Consider the following 17730-nt stretch of genomic DNA (forward strand, 5'->3'; position numbering starts at 1 on the left):
AGGATAAAAACAAATATTTACGTCTAGGGAAGAGTGGTGATAACTAAGATTTCTTTGTATTATTCTTAAAATTTTTCTATAGTGGTCCATTTATCAAAATGGGTCATTTATAAGCTCCTGATACTAAATAGACTCAACAAGGTGTGTGGTACACACACACACACACACACACTCATGGCTTCTCTCTCTCTTTATATATATATATATATATATATATATATATATATATATATATATATATATATATATACACGCCATGAATTTGAGAGGGAGTCAGAAGAGGCATAGGACGAGCTGAAGGGGAGAGAGAAAAGGGTGGAAATGGTATATAGGATTCGTGTATGAAATTCTCAAAAATTTAATTTATTAAAATATAAAAATAATTTGTTATCCACAACATATCTCATTAATACAATGAAGAACCATTAATCTACATGAATACTAGTAAATGAATATATTGTACATTTGATAAGAAACAGATATTTACAGTCACAAATTATCTCTCCACAAAACAACTATTACAAAAGTAAATATATAAAGGAAAAGTGATCAATATCAACATCATAATAACAGAGAAAATCTATATTGTAGATCACATAAGAGGATTAAATGAGAAAAATTACTTCTGTAATACTTTTGCCAAGAATGCATGACTTAATCATAATGAAACAGAAAGTTCAATTGAAGGACATACTGCATGAATTGTTCCTTGAAGATTTAAGGTCATGAAAGTCAAAGAAAGACTGAACAATGTTCCAGATTGAAGGAGTCTAAGAACTTCAGTAACTGGGACCCATCGGTCTGAATCGGACCAGTCTTTATTAAAGGACACTGTAGGTAAGAAGTCAAACTGGAAAGGAATCTCAGGATTAAACTTCAGGATCTATTAGTGTTCGCCTTCTTAACATACAGGCAACACTACAGTTACTTAGTGTTGTTAACTGCAACAAATACTGAAATAGTCAAGGATGACAAGGGACAGCAGCAAGGCTTTCTCAATGGTTCAGGAGAGTGAGGTAGAATTATTTGAACTTCTCCCTACTTTTATGACTTCAAAAAAATATCAAGGGTGAACCAAGCAAATGAATAAACAGAAGAGGTGGAAGCCTTAGGTAACTGTGCTTTTCCACAGGATCAAGAACTTACAATTATCAGAGCTTACAATTAAAGTTAAGTTTGATGGTGATACTATAGCTGGGAAACATGAAAACAGTAATGGTGGTGAAGGCAGCAGCATCCTGAACTGATGTCTGGCTAAATCTTTTGGCTCATGCATAGTGATAAAAACAGAAAACTAAAGATGATATTTAATCCCACCAAAGTACTCATGATGACTTGGTTGTTTAAACAACTTGCTTTAGGGTATTTTCGTATGTGAAAGTTTGTAATACTGGCTTAATAATACTTGCAAAATCTGCTTAGGACCACCAAAAAACACCAGGTAAATATATTAATTTCTAATACATATGACAAAAAAGTTTTTCTTACTTGTGTTTTCAAGTCATACAGTTAATACAATTAAAATATATAGACAGTCTAATAAATACAATGTTTTATTTTATTTTAATGTTTATATCTTTGTTTTCTTTTTTAAAAGATTTATTTATTTTATGTATATGAGCTCTATCTGCACATAACCCTGCATGCCAGGAAAGGATACCAGATCACATTATAGACCGTCGAGAACCACCTTGTGGTTGCTGGGAATTGAACTCAGGGCTTCTGGAAGAGCCACTAGTGCTCTTAACGGCTGAGCCACCTCTCCAGCCCACAATGCTGTATTTTAGATCATATATATTAATGTGTATTATTTGTACAAAACAGTAGGCTTCATTCTAATTTATTTTTCTATGTGAGCCACGTAGCTCTGACTGTCCTTAAATTCGGGGATCTACCTGCTTCTGCTGGTAGTCAGAGACACATGCCACCACACCCAGGCCTCTGAGACATTTCAGACACTCACGGCGCATGCCCCTTTATCTTCTCTGGTCCTCTCTTCCTTCGGTCCTTCTCCCCAACAGTCCCATTTCTACTTTCATGCCTTTTCTTCCTTTTTCTCTTTTTAAATTCAGCAGATCATGTATTTTTTCTTTAAAATGTCTATATATTCTTGTGATGCTTCTGAGAGTAGATCTTGGGTTGGTTTAGTAGCAGATCCAAGGGGAGAAACTCTGCAGAACTCAGATTCAAGTTCAGCAGTAGCTGGAAAGGAAGGGAGATATATATATCAAAGAGTTCCCAGTTAATGAAGCACAAGTCAGAAGAAGAGCTGAAACTGAATTGGTAATATGCATATGTAATTGTGGTGCACAGTCATGACTAAATTTATCTTGTTTGCAGGTGCATACTTAATTATCATCGTGAATACCAAAGTGTCTGTGTTGACCCATTTATTCAACAATCATGTGCAAAGCTACAGTAACAAGCACAGGAATAACACGATGAGACAATATGGCCCACTCTAACAACCATGTAGTGGTTACATCACAGAGTCATGGTACTGAAAACAGCATGGTTCCGGCACACAAACAGGCACCCAGACCAGTGCAGCACAACAACATTGGGGCCAAGACATAAGACCACATATTGATAGCTGCCGATCTATGACAAGTTTCCAAAAATACACACTGGAGGAGCGAACAGCTCTCTGACAACAGTGCTGGGAAAGCTGGTGTCTGCACTGGAGTGAAACTCGAGTCTTCTGTATCACCCTGCACAGCATCTGCTCAAACAGGTAAGACGGCAGTGAGAAACCAGAGACTGCCGGGAGAACACACCGGGCAGCACCCTACAAGATACACACATGCACAAAGGACTTCCAGAATAGGATTCAGTCAGCACAACTGACAGAGTGGGCCTCATAGACCAAAAGGCTTCCATACAGGAATGGAGACATCAGGTAAAGAGAAACCTCTGGAATGGGAGAGAATCTTAGTATACAGCTGATAGAAGATTAATATTCAGGATATATAAATACCAAAGAATCAAGAAAACCAATAACCCAATTAAAAATGAACCATGAGTCTGAAAAAAGGAAAGAAAAGTCCAAGGGAGCACAGGTGGGAGGGGACTGAGAGGAGAGCAGCAGGATGCAGGCCGCAGGAAGTGGGAAGTGGAACACTAGAGGAGGGGCTCCACTCAGAGAAGGAAGAAGGCAATTCAGAAGGAGAGGGAGGGAATGCTGGGGACAGCATACAATGACAGGCACTGCCTGCAGTAGGCTGGGATGGAGACGCCTCAGAAGCCCACAGTAGCTCCTTGTAGAAAAGGATGGTGTCTGTGACCCTGAGAAGCAGGAGACACATCCCTCTAGAGGACCCGCCATCTGAAATAAGGGACTGCCTGCAGTAGGCCTGGATGGAGACATCTCGGTAGCTTCCGTCAGCTCTTTGTAAAAAACAGTTGTTCCCATTTCTCCTAATCTTAGCCCCAGACAATGGCTGTATAGATTTCATTTGTGCATGACTGCTTTTCAGTTGGCCTTGGTGGGCATAATTATTATATCTGACTTCTTACTTCTTTCTCCTTCTGCTCTGGCGAATTCTGTGAAACTAGATGCTCCCTGATGTACAAAGACTTGTGTATGAAACCTTAAAGGAAGTTATGCTGCTTAAGCTACAATGCTCATGACAGGAACCATGAATCAGCAGAAACCCAGTCACAGTCCTGAGAGCCAGTCCTCCTTCTCAATGGCTGGTCAAGGTACCAGGTGACTCCCACACCAGCACAGCCCACTGACGTAGCCCTTGGCTACCTGCAGAGGTTGTTGGTAAACCCCTGTGGCCAAAGACATTGAAGACTTTGGACAAGGACTATGAAGACTGAAGACTGGAGCTGGATCTGACCAGAGAGCTCCTCCCAGAGGCCAGCATGCAGTGTCAGAAGGTATGGGATATGCTGCAAAGGAGGAAGTGAACCCTACCTGGCTGTAAACCTGAGAATCACAACTGGATAGGCAGGATACCCCAACAGTGCAACAGTGGCCCTTGTACCTTGGGGGTAAGCAACAGTGTCTAACTGCATCTAAAGCCCACTCACATGTAGCGAATTCATGCCTGATATTGTAAACCTAGCCAAGAAGCTGTGGCTGGACAGGTCTCAGACCTTAGAGAAGAACCCGCGACTGTTGTTATTAGGGTAAGACTTTCTACCAGCTTTGTAAATTTCTCGTTCTTCATACCCGTAGATATGTGTAGGTTTCATCTGTCAGCACATGGAGACTATCATAGAGACCCATACTGGTCAAAAATCAAAGACCAAGTGACTGTGTTGCCTGTCATCAAACAGAACACCTCTATCACAAGCCCATACTTAGTGCTCAGGACACATCATGGAAAAGAACCATGAACTCCCAACAATATGGCTACTTCCACATTATCTCCAAAGACCCCATCAATCTGTATACCTACAAGGATGGAGGAAAAATCCAAAGCCTGTACGTTTTTTGGGGGGAGGGGCAGAGGGAGGTATCAAAATGACACAATTTATCTGGGAAGAGGAAATTTTGATTGAAAAAAAAAAGCCTCCAACAGATTGCCTGTTGGATTGGCACGTGTGTGGGCGTTTGTTGATTACTGACTGATGTGGGAGGGCTCCGCTCACTGTGGTAGTGCCACCCTTGAGCAAGTGGCTCTGAGTTGTATAAGAAAGAAGGATGAACAGCCACGAGGATCAAGTCAGTCGGTGGCCTTCATCCATGGCCTCCGTTCAGTTCCTCACTCCCAGTTCCTGACTTGACTTCCTTCAGCGACAGAACTGTGAGATGAAATCACCTCTTTCCTCCCCAAGTTGCTTTGGTCTTGTTCTTTATCACAGCAACAGAAACCCTACCTAAGGCAACCCTAGCTGAGATGAAGAGCTATAGGCAGGCAATGGCTGCCAGGAGAGGGACAACCAGTCTTCTTCTAGGATGAGACCTCAATCCTAAGTCGTCAGTCCTGAGCACAGGCAAGTAAGGGTGACGCTAACCGGGCCTGCAGGCTGAATATATGAGAAGGGGAGTCATGCATTTGAAGGGAGGGGACAGAGGACATGGGCGGAATTACAGGCAGGGGAGAAATGATGCTAATGCAGTGTACTTATATATATGAAATAAACGTTTGCTGAATTAAACCTCAAAGGAAATACCTTTACATCCTTAATTTTGTGTATGACAATGCTGACTGTAAAATCTATTCAGTAGTGCCTACTGAAGTGAGAACTCTAGAAATCTATTTCCATCTATCTATGGAAAATAATGCCATTTAATATTTATAATTTATTTTAAAAATTAGTCAATCTAACCTTAATTCATAAACACATACCTTCTTTAAGTTCTCTATTTATACTTTTTTCCAACTCTTGATGCATCTGGAATGAGATGAATATTTACAATGGTTAAGAAAGTAGAAAGTGGGGTGCTGGAGAGATGGCTCAGGGGTTAAGAGCACTGACTGCTCTTCCAAAGGTCCTGAGTTCAAATACCAGCAACCACATGGTGGCTCACCACCATCTGTAATGAGATCCTACTGCCTCTTCTGGAGTGTCTGAAGACAGCTATAGTGTGCTTACATATAATAAATAAATAAATCTTTAACAATAAAAAAGGAAGTGGAAAGAGTTTAACTCAGTAATGAATCTTATGTAATGTTACATATTTATCTTTTTTTTTTCCTGGAGCAGAGAACAGAACCCAGGGCCTTTTTACCACTGAGCTAAATCCCAAACCCAACACATTTACTTATTAATAATAGCGAATAGTATTTGTATCAGTGCCTGTAAATGATACACATCTACATGTATGTGCCTGGAGAATGGAAAACTTGAGATGCTGCAGGAAAATTGTCTTTAGAAGGTGTGCCATGATGTTTCAAGCTATACTTTTAGTCACAGTCATATTTATTTTCCAAATTGCAACTTAGGCACAGCTTTTAAAGAGATGTGGCTTACTACAGTTGCTGACCCAAGCAATAGTGAGTGCCTACTGAAATGAGAACTCTAGAAACTTTAATAATCTTTTCTCCTTTAGCATGAGTTACTATGACAGCGTGCCTTGGCTGAACAAAACAACTTGGCATCATGGATTAAATTAAAAGTGAGAATTTGACCAGAAACTCGAAACCCAAAGGAAAAAAGCAATACACTAACCTTGGTCAGATAGATCTCCAGTCTTTTACTTGTCGGCGGTAGGCCTGAGGTAGGGACCACTGTGTTTTCTCTTGGAAGCAGAGCTCTGCTGAACACCGTACTCTTGTGAAGACCTCCAATACAAGGACACTCCACAGCAGGCCTTGCACTCAGAGCATGCAGCAAAGCCCTATTCTGCTGCTCCTCCAGGAGCAGCTTGGTGCTGGCCTCCTCCAGTTTCTCACTCGTCCTGGGAAGACCACAGAAGGCAAACACTTAGTGTCCCAAATGAACCCTGAGTCAGGGCTGTCTAAGGCTGCCATGAATACAAGGAATCTGCAAGTCAACAGTGCAGATTTTCACGGCCTAGAAAACCTGTCAGAATGTAAGTCCTAAGGATTACAGGTTTAAAATTATTCTAAAAACTGCAGGTATTTCTAGAGGGAACTTGTGAGACATTCCAGCAAAGCAGGGGGGAGGGACAGGGCTGCGGAGATGAGCAGCTTCCCCTGCAACCGTGGAGCCTTCTGGAAGGCCTGCTTCCTGGCTTCCTGAGGACCTCACCAGAGACACTTGCACTAAATGTTAACTGGGAGATAACTGATGTATTAATTTGCTTCACCAGCAGCCATGCCACTGTGTGTAATTTACACGTCTCACTCCCTGAAGACATGTAAGTGGAGACATGTAAGCATTCGCTCCCATCACTCAGGACAAACCAAGCAAATGACTGTAGGAATCACTGAGAGCCACAGCCGAGAGAGGAGGGGGCGCCGTGCTGCAGCCTCCATCTCACATTAATGTTTCCCTGCATCACACGCTCATGTGAAGACACAGACTAGAAAGCCTGTCAACTACAGCTTATAGGGCCCTCTACTGGAAATAGTACAGATGACAATCAAAGAAAATTAAAATAACAAATGCTGAAATTGCTCAGAGGAGACTATTACAGTACCCGATTCTTGGGACTAAGTTATCATCTTCCCAAAACAAAACACAATCAAAATATTAATCGTTCTATTTAAGGGGAACATGAATAAGCAATTTTATAATAATATAACTTTCTTAACTATAAAGCTTCAAAAATATCTAAAGTTGACCATATTAACTAAGACAAAAGGATTAAAAGAAAAGAATATACGCTATCCCAAATCAACATTCTGCGGGTCACATACAACGTTATTTGCAGATTTGTGTAGTGTAGTTAGCTTTCACGGCCTTCTAGTCTCATGGAAACGATGCTGTAAGAGAAAGCCATGAGTTGACTTTCTGAGATCCAATGCTAGGACTTACTTGTTTAGTTTACTTGACAACGATTTTCTAACCCTGAACTCTTCCTGGTAGAGTTGCTTATACTTTTCTAGTTCTATTTTATCGAAGTCTTCCTGGGCTTTCATTTTGTAGAGCTGGGATTCCAGGTCTTTAATCCTGAGCTCCATCTGACTTCTAACCGAAGCGTTACTGTTCTCTCTTAACTGCTCCAAGTTTTCCTGGGATGCGGCTTGAGCCTACGGCAGGTGGAAAATGCACTTTAGAAGTAATTATAACCAGAATCATTATTGTTTGTTTGTTTTGAATGAAACCTGTGAAAACAGACGCTGATGCTGGGATTTAAGATGGGAATTATAAAAAATGGGATCCTCTTCATTTTCTTTGGTTTATTTAGCCCTGGGACTCAAATCCAGGGCCTGGTGCATGCTAACTGCAGAACACTTTAGCACTGTGGGGCATGCCCAGCTCGGAATGGCACGTGTACCCAGTGATCTGATACTGTAAAGAACCGACTCAGCTCAGAATTTAAAGTCTGAACTAGATGACTGAATAGTAACTCAAGAGTTTGGTGTATTTCATGTCAACTTGTTCCACTTCCAACAATATCATTTTTAGCAAACTAGTTTTAAAAGTCAAATGATTCTGTAATGAAAGGTCCACTGAGTTATAATAACAAAGATACTTGAACACAGCAATAAGCATGTGCCTCCTCTCTCTAGAACTCTAGGGATGAGCACGTGTCCTCCTCTCTCTAGAACTCTAGGGATGAGCATGTGTCCTCCTCTCTCTAGAACTCTAGGGATGAGCACGTGTCCTCCTCTCTCTAGAACTCTAGGGATGAGCACGTGTCCTCCTCTCTCTAGAACTCTAGGGATGAGCACGTGTCCTCCTCTCTCTAGAACTCTAGGGATGAGCACGTGTCCTCCTCTCTCTAGAACTCTAGGGATGAGCATGTGTTCTCCTCTCTCTAGAACTCTAGGGATGAGCACGTGTCCTCCTCTCTCTAGAACTCTAGGGATGAGCATGTGTCCTCCTCTCTCTTGACCTCTGGGGATGAGCACGTGACCTCTTCTAAAACTCAAGGAGACACTCACTGTGCACACACCCAGAGCATACCTCCCCAATCTCTCGCTTGCAGTGCAAGAACCACAGTACACCCCAGAAACATGCTGACCTGCAAGAAGAGGTTGACCTGTTTTAACTTTTCCACCAAGTCCTGCCTCGCGCGCTCTTCAACCTCCTGCGCATACTGCTGCACTTGACTGTGCTCCACCACGCTCTTTTCCATGAGACTCCTGAGGTTCACCACCTCCTGCTCCAGTTGCTTTTTACTCTTCTCTAGTTTCCCACACTTCTTCTGAATAGTTCTCATCAATAGTAATTCCTGCTGAAGCAGCTGATTTTTTTTACCCAGATGTAGACACTTTGAAGATGCAGTTTCCAGTTTTGCTGTAAGATCATCAATCTGCAGGAATAAAAAGCTACAGTTTGGTGATGAAGAAGGCAGCCGAGAACAGCGCAGCATAAAGCAATCACGGATCCCACGTCGGTTCAGTTGCGATTAAATACAGCTTGCAGTAACTCCTAGAATCAGGTTTCTTTGTTTTTGGTTTTTCAAGATAAGGTTTCTCTGTGTAGCCCTGGCTGTCCTTGAACTCAGAGCTCTGCCTCCCTCTGCCTCCTGAGCACTGAGACTAAAGGCATGTGCCACCATGTCTGGCTCATAATGAGGTTTAATCAAAAGCAGCAGCTGTCACAAAGCATAGTCTTTGAGATTGTTATTTTTTACGCAGCAGAGCACTCACGTCAGATTTGTTTTATTATGTGAATGTCTCCTATCTTTCCTTCTCAAAATGACTCTCAGTCACCTAGGAAAATCTGCATGGTGGTACATCCCTTTAACCCAGCGCTCACTTGGGAGCAGAGGCAGAAGGAGAGGCAGAGACGCCGAGGCAGGCAGATCTGTGAGATCAAGGCCAACTTAGGACAAGCAGGCCTATGCAGAGAAACCCTGTCTCAAAATAAAAGAAAAAAAGTCACCCAAACAAAAAAATCTATAACTGTGTTCCCCATCTTCATGCTCCACAATTTCTAGAGAAGTTTTAGGCATAGACTGTTGCTCAGACACTGACAACCTCAGTTACTCTGGTGAGGAGCAGTGAAATCCTGCAGTATAAACTTACTGACCCAGTAACTGTTTTTTGAAACAAAAAATATAATACATATTAAACAATAACTAGGATTTCAATAGAATTATTTACTAAGTTACAATGATTATTTAGGGAACCCTTCTGAGAGTGCCCTTCCTAAATGTCAGCTTCAACTGAAAGGCATGAAAATGAAGTACTGGTCCCCAACTTCGGGTCATCCAGATGGTGGCATGTGGTGGAGAAATGAACTGACTCAGTGAGCCTGAGCAGACCAGACTGTGAACCAAATGTAAGTTGCTTTGAGACACTAAGTCTTGAAGTGCTGTATTATATAATCACTAAGTGGAATAGATAATGGTACTAATCTTTTTAAACCCTTAAAGGTGTAGTACCCTTTCTACCTTTAGATCAGGTAGAAAGAAGCAGAAAGGTCCTAGAAAGAGAAAACCAAAGGGCTATGGGGATCTTTGGAGAACCTCGTGTTCTTTACAGAGACTGACAAGGGCTTCAGGCCCCTGGAGAGAATGACACTGTAACCTGGAAATCCACTGCTTTACAGCAAGTGACAGAACCAATAGGAGATACAAATGCACACATGGGGAAGGGGGGAATGTAACCAAGGAAAAATAAGATTCACTGGGTTCAAATGTTTCTCTTAACTGTAGCCTTTCTACATACCAAACTGCCAACTGATTTTAAAAGAAATTTCTGAGGTAAGAAATCCAGACGCGTGGAGTGCATGGTCTAAAACTGAAGCTAAGACTGTCTATAAAACCATTTGCCAAGACTTTGGAACACTGTAGGACAAAGCCTCAAATTCCTTTAAGTGTTCTAAGGGCACTGTCTTGGAGAAGCCCATCTCAAAGGTCTGTGAAGTGGCTCTTCTAAGGACAGGACTCCCAACAGAACACACAGGAGCTCAAGGCTCTCAGGAGAAACACAGTTTGCAAGTGCAGACAAAGACCACAACAGTAAAACCGAAGAGTGGCCTCTGGACCTTGGCAAAGAGCAAACAAACAAACAAACAAACAAACAAACAAACAAACTGATCCTAAAAGGAGGAGAAATAACTCCGGTAGGAATTCTTCTCCTGTCAACTAGGACCCAACAATGTGGAGGCTGATTCAGGCATGGCAAGCCTACTGAGAAAGCAGAGGCATCCAGCCAGCAGGGAGAAGCAACTGCTGAGACAAAGTCTGTATCTGGTGGTTGTTTCATCCCTCTTAGAGTCAGTTCTCATAACAACGTAGTACTTCCTCGGAATCTCCCTTCAGTTTTGGGAATATGGAGGCTTGGAAGCACGGAAGAATGATCTGTAGTGCAATGGCTAGAAATGCTTTAACAATCGAAACAAGTTCCCCCTGCTTTCAATCAGCTGATTCTAAGAGGAAGCTCTGAGTGTTTCTGATCGATCCAATATTAAATCTTCATTTCATTTGTAGTGATGGAGAGCTTTATAGAATCCCTCATCTCCTTAGCAGTGCAAACAAATGCAGCATTCTCTGAATGGTCCACTTCTTTACTAATGCTTGTTCATATGGGGACCATTTCACTTCCATGCTGTACCACAATACTTCTCCATATTGGCTTTGAAATAAATTAATTTTTTTTTACTATATTATTTATTGTGTGTGCAGGTCAAAGTTCAGTTGTGAAGCAACCACTCTCTTCTCACCCATGGGTTCTGAGGTCCACGGGGTCCTCTGGTTTGACATCAAGTGCCTTTTACCAGACAAGTGCTTTAGCCAACTAAGCTTAGAGTTCCTCCACAGACACTATTAATAATATTCTACTATACTTTCAGGCAGGTGGCTAGCATAACTGTCATCTGAGTGGCTTGACCCAGCTGCTGCTGACAACAGATAGAGAGGCCCACAGCCAAACATTAGGCAGGGCTCGGGGAATCTTGTGGAAGAGGGGAAGAAGGATTGAAGGAGCCACGGAGGTCAAGGCCACCACGAGGAGACCTGCAGAATCACCTGACCTGGACACAAAGGGGCCGCAGAGAACGCCCGCCAGCCAGAGAGCATGCACAGGGCAGGCCTAGGCTCCTTGCTCACATGTAACGGATGTGTCGCTTGGTCTTCTCGTGGGACCTGAGAGCAGGAGCAGGGCTGACTCTGACTCTGCTGCCTGCCTTTGGGTTCCTATCCCCTCACTGGGCTGCCTTGTCTAGGCTCAACAGAAGAAGATGCATCCTAGCACAACTTGATATGACAAGGAGTGTGGGTTGATATCAGAATTCAAAGTTGAACTCTGGAATCAGCTTAGTTTCATGCAACATCTTCCCTTCTCTGATGAGAAAGGGAGGGGGATGGGGAGGGGTAAGAGGGAGGGGACTGGGAGTAAAAGAGGAAGGGAAGATATAAAGTAAATAAATTAATTAATGAAAAAGATCCAGTAGTGAGGATGTTTAAAGGAATGCCTACTATTTATTAAATAATACCTTTTAGGGGAAAAAAAAGCCTTTTACCCACAAGCCACTTCACCAGCCTGGCTTGGAAATTTAAATGGCTACTCTGAAACCTATTTGGTGAACTGCCTAAACATCACCTGATTTTTGAGTGCTGTGCTCCTGAAAACCATTTTCTTAATCTAATTCACAAATCCTAGTGTTTTTATTTAGTCCAGGCTGGCTTTCAACTGCAATTCTTCTGCCTCAGCTTCTAGATCTGGAGGTGTATCATAGTGCCAGGTTTCTGCATTCTGTACTAAGCTATGAAGCTTTAGTTGTTTTCTGTGCCAAGAAAATGATGGATTCTGGTGCTTTTCCTAAGAATCAGATACTAGGCTGAGAGAAGATGAGCTGGGTCTGGTGGAACACACCTGTAGCCCCAGGCTCAGGAGACTGAGGAAGGAGGACCGTGAGTTTAAGGCTAGCCTGGGCTACATCAAAAGAAGGACCATGAGTTTAAGGCTAGCCTGGGCTACATCAAAAGATCCTAAAGGAGAAATGGAAAGAAGGGAGCGAGAATGGGAGGGAGGCTGGAAACGTGTAAACATGGGTCCTGGGCTATGGAGAAACTGTCAACCCCATGGTGCTGGTTACAAAGCATGGCCACACTGTGGGAGCTGCTCAAATCTACAGTTTGCACACAACTCTGTGGTTCCTAAGTACTCAAGGAAAAACCGAAAATAGATGCAATGTTATTAATACCCAAGCAAAGCGAAGCAGTATGTGATCTAAGTTAAATATAATGTATGTTCTATCATACAACAGTGCATACTCAGCAACAGGAAGACACTATGTAAGGATGCTCGCTGCAATACAGATAGACCCTGAACTCAACAAGCAAAGAAGCCAGAACACATACTGTGTGACTGACATGGATACCAGAGCAGGCAGATACAGGCACAAAGCTGACTTGGGGGACCCTTAAGGCCGTGTAGAGGAGACACGTGATAGAGGAGAGTGTCACTTTAGGCTAGCAGAAATATTCTGACGTGGAAGGGATCACAAAATTCTATGAATGTAGTATGGGACATGCCAACTGCATTCCAATAAAACTGCTACCAATAAATAAATACAGAAGACGTGTTACTCATGATTTAAGATCACACAGTGATGGACAGCAGCCTGGGTTCAAGATGTAAGAATCAACAATATGTCTTTCTAATAGAAAATAATACAATTTTCATTGACATAAAGTCCATGAAGCAATATAAAAACTTCAATGCATCCTGAGATTTATATTACTTAAAATTAAGTTATTTTTCATCCCCAAAATTGATTTAAAATTACCTTTTTTATTAGTGTATTAACTGGGATATCCATTTCAAGTTGATTGTTTTTTATATCTTGATGAAGATTAAGTTCTCTGTTTTCATATTCATTTAATTCTTTTTTAGTCATTTTTAAGACTTCCTTAAATCTGCAAAAATGAACAGAATAAATGAAGACTTTAAAGAGTACATTCAACAATTATTTAAACAGATACTAAGTTCTGTCATTTAAGAGATAAATTTTGGGGACATGGTGGCACATGCCTTTAATCCCAGCACTTGGGAGTCAGAGATAATCAGATCTCTTTAAGAGCAAGAGGTTCACAGAGAAAACAGTTTCGAAAAATACAACAACAACAAGATGAGAAGTTTGTAAGTTAGGACCCTTTTTCATTTGTATATTTAAAATCTGAAAGCATTGTAATGAAATTAAAATCTTAGGTAAATATGAAGACAATTTTATGCTATGTATGAGAGGTAGAGCTAATATTGTAATCATGTACAGAATTCCTGTAATTATTTATATCCACTCTAGTATATTACTATAAAACACTCTTGCATGTTAGCTGTAACCTCCGATAGTGGTAACTCTGAATGCCGTTACTGCCGGCCCTCTTCTGCCAGGCACAGCTGAGCATGAGGATGTGGTGTAGAATGAATGACTCGCATCCACACCCAGAAAGGATCAAGATCATCCAAAGCAGAAAGGAGAAAGGAAAAACAAGTCTTTGTAGTTTGAGCAGAGGGAAAAACTAAACAGAACTTCATAAGAAATGAGAGAGAAAAACAGAGTAGGAAGACTTATAGAGAAAAGAAAAAAAAATCTAAGTCTTTGATAGGGATATCTACAAAACCCAACAGATGTAAAACTGCACGCAGAGACCGGGGCTGGTGTACAAAGCACTAAGTGATGCACACAGACAGTTACATTTTTAAAAAGGGCACTGATTAGATCCCAACAGAAAACCCCAAATTTCAGGAACGAACAGAAAAGCTGCAAACGCTGGGAAAGATTCCACTTTAAGAGATTGTGACAGAGGGAGGAGGCGTGTCTGCCAGGTCCCCTTAGTGACAGAGAATGAGGCCAGTCGCCAGGTCCCCTGTGTGAATATCACAGCTTTCGGTTTCCTATTTTTATGTGACTCCTGAGGGTGCAAAAGAGTGGCTCTCTGACTCCCGTACTTTCCCTTGGGCTCTGGTCTAACGATGTGTCAGTCTCTGTTTTATCTTGCTCTATTTTATTTTGTTATGTTTTGTGGTTATGTCTTAAAAGCCAGTTCTTTTCTAATGAGAGAAAAGGGGAGTGAGTCCAGATGGGAGGAGAGATGGAGAGGAACTGGGAGGAGCAGCGGGAAGAGAAACTGTAATCAGGATGTATTGTAGGAGAGAAGAATGTATTTCAATGGGGGGGGGGGGGCGCTCATGACTGAAACACAAATGCCACATACATCACTGTATTTAAGTCATACACATTTGTAAAGCACGGATAATGTCAGCTCTGTGTACTTGTGGGCTCCATATCTAAGAATTCAACTGACTTTGCATTTAAAAATGGTGAAGAAGGAAAAACAGTATTTACACTGAACACGTGCAAATCCTTTTCCTTGCCATTATTCCCTAACCAACAGAGAACAAATAATTAACATTTACACTAATTTTGGTATTTTAAGTAATTCAGAGAGGAGAGGCTGGGAAGAGGTTAAATGCAAAGAGTACCCTATTTCATTTAAGGGACCTGGGAATCCACAGATTTTGCTATCTATAGTATCCTAGATACAATCTCCTAATGATACTATAGCAGAGACTCAGAGTTTAATTTTACTGAAAGTCACCCTCCTTGTTTAGGCCCCTGGGTGCCCAATAGGAAACTCAAAGCAGATAAAAGTTTGGGCATCATTTTTAATCCTATTTGTGATCCTAATCACATTCTTGTTCAAGTCTGCAGCCATGCTAGTCACTTAAGCAGAGTTTATACACAGCTATCTGGCAATCCTCCTGTAAGACTAAAGACAAGCCATGAGTAACAGGATCTTGTTAAGATATTCAGGGACAAGATAATGAAAAGATCGTCCAATGCCAACTTTCACAACATCATTTTCCAGGTCCCTACCGTGGGGCCTGGAACTTTCCAGCCATTACTCTGAGTCCGAGGGACTGAATCCGCCTTCCCTGTCAGACTTTCTCTGATTTTAGGGATAGTAAGCACTATCTATAAACTACTGTGACAACAGTTGAAGCTCTTCCTAGACAGCATCTGCTTTAGTGGTAAGAGTCTCCAAGCACCTAAGAAAATGGTCAACTGGATCCCAGTCTGACCACATGAGAATTTCTCTCCCATCCCCAATCCTTAGTCTTGATGCTCTTGTCAGTATCGGGATTGCAGGGCACCACAATTTCTTATGAGTATATCGAACAATTTCCTGCCCTCTGTTCCCCGGTCCTTTTACCCGTTGGTCAAATGGAGTGAGACTTTCAGAGTCAGGCCTCTGTCTACATTCTGGCACCAGTACCAACAGACGACATGACTATATACTATATATGTGTATGTATTTAAAAAATTGAAAACAAAAGTTCAATATCATGTAAACCTCATATACATATGAGAGATGCCCATGGAAGAAGTTATTTCTATGATAAAATTTTATAACTAAGAAGAGAGGAAGAAAATATGTTATATAAAAGTAATTTATGATATAGTTAAAGAAAACCACAAGTAGGTTTTTAGGATATCAAAATGCCTAGATGGTGAGGAGAAGGACACTCACTGCAAAGGAAGGACAGAGCTGGAGAGTGAGTCGGAAGTGAAACATACGAGCTGAAGAACAGTCCAGCTGACACTCTCCACCAAAGGCACTGCCCTGTTTCAGAAAACAGCGTAAATGCAGTACCTTAGCGAGAAAAAAACCTCAGTATCGTCAGTATCTGAAGTAAATTTTAAAGTAATTTAATTATGAAAATGCAGATAGAAATGAACGTGTACGTAGGCTTTAGTATGCTTACAGTTAAATCAGTCAAGAATGGCTGAGAAGACGGAAACACTAAAACCTTACTCTGTCAGTTCCTTTTCTAATGCACCACTTCTCTTCTGTTCTTGATCCAAAGTATATTCCAGAGACTCTTTCAACTCCATAAGCTTTTGCAGTTTTTCCTTATCCTCTTCAGACTTGGAAAAGAATTTTTAAAGAAAATAATTTTTATTAGATACACAAGAGAAATAATTTTTTTAATCAAGTATCTATTGAATGCGCGTTGTATGTGCGCCTCTGTGCGTGTGTCTGTGTGTGCACCCATGGGAGTGTGTATGTCTGTGTGATTCTGGGTCTCTGTGTGTATGCATGTGTGTGTGCATGTGCATCAGAGGGCTGCTCCCAGGAGTCAGTGCTCTCATGTGTGCATGTGTGTGTGCACGCACATCAGAGGACTGCTTCCAGGAGTCAGTGCTCTCTTGTGTGTGTGCATGTGTGTGTGTGTGCAAGTGCATCAGAGAACTGCTTCCAGGAGTCAGTGCTCTCTTGTGTGTGTGCATGTGTGTGTGTGTGTGTGCATGTGCATCAGAGAACTGCTTCCAGGAGTCAGTGCTCTCTTGTGTGTGTGCATGTGTGTGTGCATGTGCATCAGAGAACTGCTTCCAGGGGTCAGTTCTCTCTTGTGTGTGTGCATGTGTGTGTGCACACACATCAGAGGACTGCTTCCAGGAGTCAGCGCTCTCTTGTGTGTGTGCATGTGTGTGTGCACGCACATCAGAGAACTGCTTCCAGGAGTCAGCGCTCTCTTGTGTGTGTGTGCATGTGTGTGTGCACGCACATCAGAGAACTGCTTGCAGGAGTCAGTGCTCTCTTGTGTGTGTGCATGTGCATCAGAGAACTGCTCCCAGGAGTCAGCGCTCTCCTTTCAGCACGCAGGTTCCCAGGATCGAGTCTAGGTCACGCTTGGCGGCAAGAGTGTTTATCTGCCTGACCCTCATGCCAGCACTCTGGCTTTGGTTGGTTGGTTTGGTTTTGCTTTACTTTAAGTTTTTCAGAGAGATCAACTGTTAACCAGCCTTGCTTGGAACTGACTATGCAGCCCAAGCTGGCCCTAACTTTTGGCCATTCTGCCTGGTCTCCCAAATGCTGGGATAACAGCTGTAAACCACAGTGTTGGCTCCTTATTGAACTCTTAATTCACAGAAAAGACTTTAAAATATCATATATTCTGAATTCTTAACATTTTCTTAGAATGCTACAGAAAATCTGTCATCACTTTGCAATAAGCTTAACACATTTGAAGCACTGTCGTACACGCCGAGGGGCAGTGAGGAGGCCCAGTGAATGAAGGTGCTTGCTGCCAATCCTGACCCCTGAGTTTGATCCCTGGACCCCACATGATGGAAGGCGACACCTTAAGCTGTCTTCTGACCTCCACACCCAGGACGTGGCATGTGCACATCTCTCCTTCCATCAAAGGAAATAAGTAAAGAAAACAGGAGCTGGGCATAGTG

General features: G+C 42.0%; 1 protein-coding gene across 2 annotated transcripts in view; it reads right to left on the reverse strand.

The window, feature by feature from the left end:
* Positions 1–395: 395 nt before the first annotated feature.
* Ankrd30a (ankyrin repeat domain 30A) overlaps positions 396–17730 on the reverse strand; it is a 64701-nt gene continuing 47366 nt past the window's right edge. For both annotated transcript variants that reach the window (XM_052174690.1, XM_052174689.1), the window contains 7 exons: positions 16301–16413; positions 13270–13399; positions 8552–8842; positions 7399–7613; positions 6127–6355; positions 5304–5349; positions 396–2202 (listed from right to left, as the gene is read on the reverse strand). In XM_052174690.1, the coding sequence (XP_052030650.1) occupies positions 2069–2202; positions 5304–5349; positions 6127–6355; positions 7399–7613; positions 8552–8842; positions 13270–13399; positions 16301–16413 (1158 nt within the window). In that variant the 3' untranslated portion in view covers positions 396–2068. The remainder of the gene's footprint in view (positions 2203–5303; positions 5350–6126; positions 6356–7398; positions 7614–8551; positions 8843–13269; positions 13400–16300; positions 16414–17730) is intronic.

Source organism: Apodemus sylvaticus, chromosome 2 (assembly GCF_947179515.1).
Source record: "Apodemus sylvaticus chromosome 2, mApoSyl1.1, whole genome shotgun sequence".
In the NCBI taxonomy this organism is placed as follows: domain Eukaryota; kingdom Metazoa; phylum Chordata; class Mammalia; order Rodentia; family Muridae; genus Apodemus; species Apodemus sylvaticus.